At 48.2% G+C, this 4281-nt stretch overlaps 1 protein-coding gene across 1 annotated transcript in view; it reads left to right on the top strand.

The window, feature by feature from the left end:
- LOC103798703 (SRSF protein kinase 3-like) overlaps positions 1 to 3754 on the top strand; it is a gene marked incomplete at its 3' end in the record, with an annotated part of 8616 nt that extends 4862 nt beyond the window's left edge. Inside the window, exons 6-10 of the mRNA XM_009070983.1 lie at positions 610 to 772; positions 2537 to 2622; positions 3056 to 3163; positions 3511 to 3580; positions 3662 to 3754. Of these exons, the coding sequence (XP_009069231.1) occupies positions 610 to 772; positions 2537 to 2622; positions 3056 to 3163; positions 3511 to 3580; positions 3662 to 3754 (520 nt within the window). The remainder of the gene's footprint in view (positions 1 to 609; positions 773 to 2536; positions 2623 to 3055; positions 3164 to 3510; positions 3581 to 3661) is intronic.
- Positions 3755 to 4281: the final 527 nt, after the last annotated feature.

Here is a 4281-nt window from a genome sequence, read left to right as displayed (position 1 = left end):
TCCCTACATGGCTCTCCTGCATGGCCCTTGAATCCTCTCTATGCACTCACTCATGATCTCTTCCTCCTCCTGTCTGCGTTATGCTGTGCCTCCTTCTTCCCTTGATGGATGGGACACCCTTCCATGCCATGTCACTCAGGCACTCAAATGAAAGCTGGGGGCTCAGTATAACCAACTGTGAAGGACATAGCAGCCATACAAACAGGAATGATTTTTCAGGAGAAAGCTCAGCTTTGTGACTGTAATGCCTCCTTGTAGCCCTATCTTCTTCCCACCTCCCTGGGTCTGCCAGTCCATGCTGGTATCTGTAGATTTTCACACTGCCTTTTGCTGTGTGTCACCCCAAAGCAGCCCTTTCCCCCCTGAGCTCCCCAGATGTGCTGGGCACAAGGGACTCCAGCACCTGCTACTCCTGCCATGGTGTGTGATGGAATCCCAAAGGGCCACCCCAGCAGGAAAGGATCGATTGTGGATAGTTAGCATCAGTGCCCCTTCTCCAGCACCAGAATGTCCACCACTTGCATACCCGTGGCTCCTGTCTGCTCTGACAGCTGCTGGGGCAGGGGAGGCAGTGGGGACACTGGTGTGACGTGCTGCCTGCTCGCCCAGGTGCTGGCAGGGCTGCACTTCCTGCACAAGCACTGCCGCATCATCCACACGGACATCAAACCGGAGAACATCTTGCTGTATGGACGTGACAAAAGCCTCCAAAGGCTCCTCACAGATATGCTTGACTGTGGCCAGAGAAGAGATGTGAGGCTGAAGGGAGCAGGTGAGCATTCCAGGTGGTTTGGGCTTTTTTAACAAAAGGGACTTATGTGTTTATTATTAAGGAACAGAGACCTTAGGAAGGTTTCCATCTCCTGTAACAGCCAGTACAAAACAGTACAGTCACCACATGCTGCTGAGAGGCCTCTCCTATCTCTGCTTAACACAAACATCAGGCTGAGCAGCTATGAGCGAGGCACCTGCAGAAGTGAGGTCTTGCAGGTGGGTTTGTGTGGAGGACTGTGCTGGTTTGAAAAGCAAACCGGTGAGAGACTCTGAATCAGAAGTACAATTTAATATGAACAACACAACAAAACAACACAAATGCAACAGTACAAAAAAAAAAGTAACCTGACAGAGCCAGAAAGTAACCTGACACCCTGTCAGTCAGGGTGTAGTAGTAGTCCCATTAAATGGTGGCTGCAGTCCTTCTGGAGTGATGGGTTTGTTGGAGAAGTGATCCCACAGATCTGGTTCTCTCCTGAAGGTCCAGCAGCAGCTCCAGTCCTCTGGGAATCCAGCAGGCAAAGGGCTCCCTGTGCTGGTCCAAACCCCGGCTTATATCCCTGTGAGCATGTTTGGCTCCCCACCCCTGGGGTGAGTCACCTCACCATGGGACAAGGCAATAAGGATCACTGGGAGGATGTCATGCATAGGTCCTTGACAGCCCGTTAGTCAGAGACAGCCCCAAGAGGGAGCCATCAGGATTGCCCTGAGGGAGGGACAAGGTGATAACGATCACTGCCCCACCTGCTTTAACAGCTTGTGGAGATGATAATAGAATACGTACCATGGATACCCCCCACACTGCAACCCAGGACAAGGACAACTACAGGTCACAGGCATCTGTTAAGAGCTCCACCACGACCTCAGAACTCACTCTCATGGCTTTAGGTGCAGGACAGTTCCCTCTGTCTGGTGTTCTCAGCCACTGAAAGGCTTACATACAAAACCAGTGTGACCAGAAAGCTGTATGACACTTCTGCTCTTTATTTCCCATATTTCTGAGGTTTGTGGGAGACTTGTATGTACTGCTAATCTTCAAGGCCTTCTGAGACATAATTTATTTGCAGAGAATGGTGTGAATATTGAATAAGATGTAGAGCTGGAGAGTTTCTCAAGGGATTAGCTCATCTCGCAGCCATGAGACCTTTCATATTATCCTTGCACTGTGTTCTCCCGTGAGCATTTCTCCCATGACAGTGCTGTTTTGTCTCTCAAACTCGGGGCAATCAGGGAATGCTAAATTAGTGACTGAGTGTTTTGCTTGGAGCAGAAATGCACAATATTACACGTAGGCTGAGAGTTCACTGTAAAGCAGTAAACCAGGAACTATCCTTTTCTGGGGTCATATGAAAATGTAACCTTCACAGAGCTTGCCAAGCAGGCTGTGCCCAAGGTCTGTGACAGCTGGGGCTGCTGAAGGCTGAGGAGTTAACAGATGTTTTGGTTCTGACTAGTGCTGGTAGGATGTGCTCTCCTCTGGGCCCATAGTAATTTAACCCTGGTGTTAGTGGAACCTAGCAGGACAGGAGTACATGGGCACACCATTCCACTCAAAGCTGCTGTCCTGCATCCTAAGTTTTTACTGGATACCAGCCCTTCCTTTGTATTTCCTTAAAAAAACAGAAGTGGCATTTGATTGATGATAAAAAGCATTTTAGGAAATTTTAGGCCGAGAAACTTTAAAGGAAGGCAGACATGCCTCTCCTGGAGTAAGTGATGTGTACCTGTTGGTTCAGACCCAATTTCTCTCCCTTCCATCCAGGAAATGATCTTGGCAATCAACTGGAAGAATCTGATTTAATGAGCTTAGAAGTGAAAATTGCAGATCTGGGCAGCGCATGCTGGACAGTGAGTCTGCTCCTAATCTCAATCCCATGACAACACAGGATGCTGTGTACTTCTTTCCACCCCACCCTGTGTGTCTGTCCCTTCATGGCTGAACAGCTATTTCAGTGTGCTGAAGAGATGCTGATTTCAGGGGGTGTCATATTCAGCACTCCCAGCTCCAAGCTGGGCACTGTGCTCTAGGAGACAGTCAGTTTTGGACATTTCTCCAGCTTACAATTACTCCCTATAATCAGAAATTCAAAGCCATATTCAGCATGAAATGCTGGTACATAGATTTCCCCTGGTGTTAGTGGGGCTGGGAACGTGCCCTGCACAGCGCTGAGAACACACAGTCCTGTCCCGTGTCCCCTCGCTGTGCAGGAAGCTTGTGACCACCAGCATTGATGTGACTGATTTATGGACACCAACCAAAGGGGATTTGTTTCTCTTTCAGTACAAGCCTCTTTCCAAGGAGATACAGACTCAGCCGTACCGTGCCCTGGAAGTGCTTCTTGGATTAGACTACGGCACTCCTGCAGATATCTGGAGCACAGCCTGCCTGGTAGGGCTGGGGACAACACTCGGCATGCAGGGAGGTGACAGACACTAACAGGCCAGAGCAGCATGTCCTTGGCACCCACATATTAATTGAAAGCAAAGCTGCTTTGCTGAGAAGGTAAAAGGGGCTGCTGGCACTCTTAGGCTTTGGGGCCAAAGTGTGGCTGCTGGTAAAATCCACTCCCAATTAGTTTAAGCTCTAAGGCAGTTCACACTCCTTAGCTCTGTCAGCTCATTTCCATATTTTAGGATCAGTTTTGTGTAATAACAGGAGAAATTGGTACTACCAGTTAATGAAGAAGGAAAACTCCAAGCCCAGTTAGCGAATTAACAATGCTACTCCATTTCCAGGCGTTTGAAATGGCAACTGGGGAGTGTCTGTTTGATCCTCAACCTGGGAAATACTTCTCCAGAGATGATGGTAGGACTCCATCAGTTTTGTTCATTTCACTGACATGTCACAGTCTTTGTACCTGAATGTGCTGACTCTTTCTCCATCTAGATCATGTTGCCCGTATTATTGAACTCCTGGGCAGAATTCCTCCTCAAATTGCTTTCTCATGGAACAAGTCAACAAAATTTTTCAGCAGGCCAGGTAAGAACTGTAGTAAGAGAGTTTACTTTAAAAATCCCTGTGAATCTGATACACTCCTAACTCAGCTCACACTGAAACTCCCCAAAAGTTATGTTACACAATGCAGGCCACAAGCAGGGATGGAGCTCAAGCAGGGAGTTCATGAAAAGCAGGAACACTCCCTGCCCTGCTACCTCTGCAATCCATGAGCATTCCACGGATGAATGCAAAATCCTGAAAAACGGTCACAGCAAACACCCAACAGGGAAAACATTTCCATTCTTTCTCCTTGGGAGAGAATGGAAATACAGACAGGAAACAGCCACATGCCAGGAAGGCTGGAGAGTGTGTAACTGGCTGGATTTCACCCCTTCACTGGCAGAGAACAATGATGACCAGGACACTCATATCCTTCCAAAGTGTCTGCTATATTTAGCCTCCTGATCCAACTGTAATCTCTCCTCTGTTTTATTCTCCCCAGTTCCTTTCCCTTTGACTCATTAGTCCTGAAATCCTTGTCTTTGACCACAAGGCATCACATGACTCCA

This window comes from Acanthisitta chloris, unplaced genomic scaffold (assembly GCF_000695815.1).
Source record: "Acanthisitta chloris isolate BGI_N310 unplaced genomic scaffold, ASM69581v1 scaffold15283, whole genome shotgun sequence".
Lineage (NCBI taxonomy): Eukaryota > Metazoa > Chordata > Aves > Passeriformes > Acanthisittidae > Acanthisitta > Acanthisitta chloris.
The sequence above is the reverse complement of the archived record's forward strand: the minus strand, read 5'-3'. Positions and strand labels throughout refer to the sequence as shown.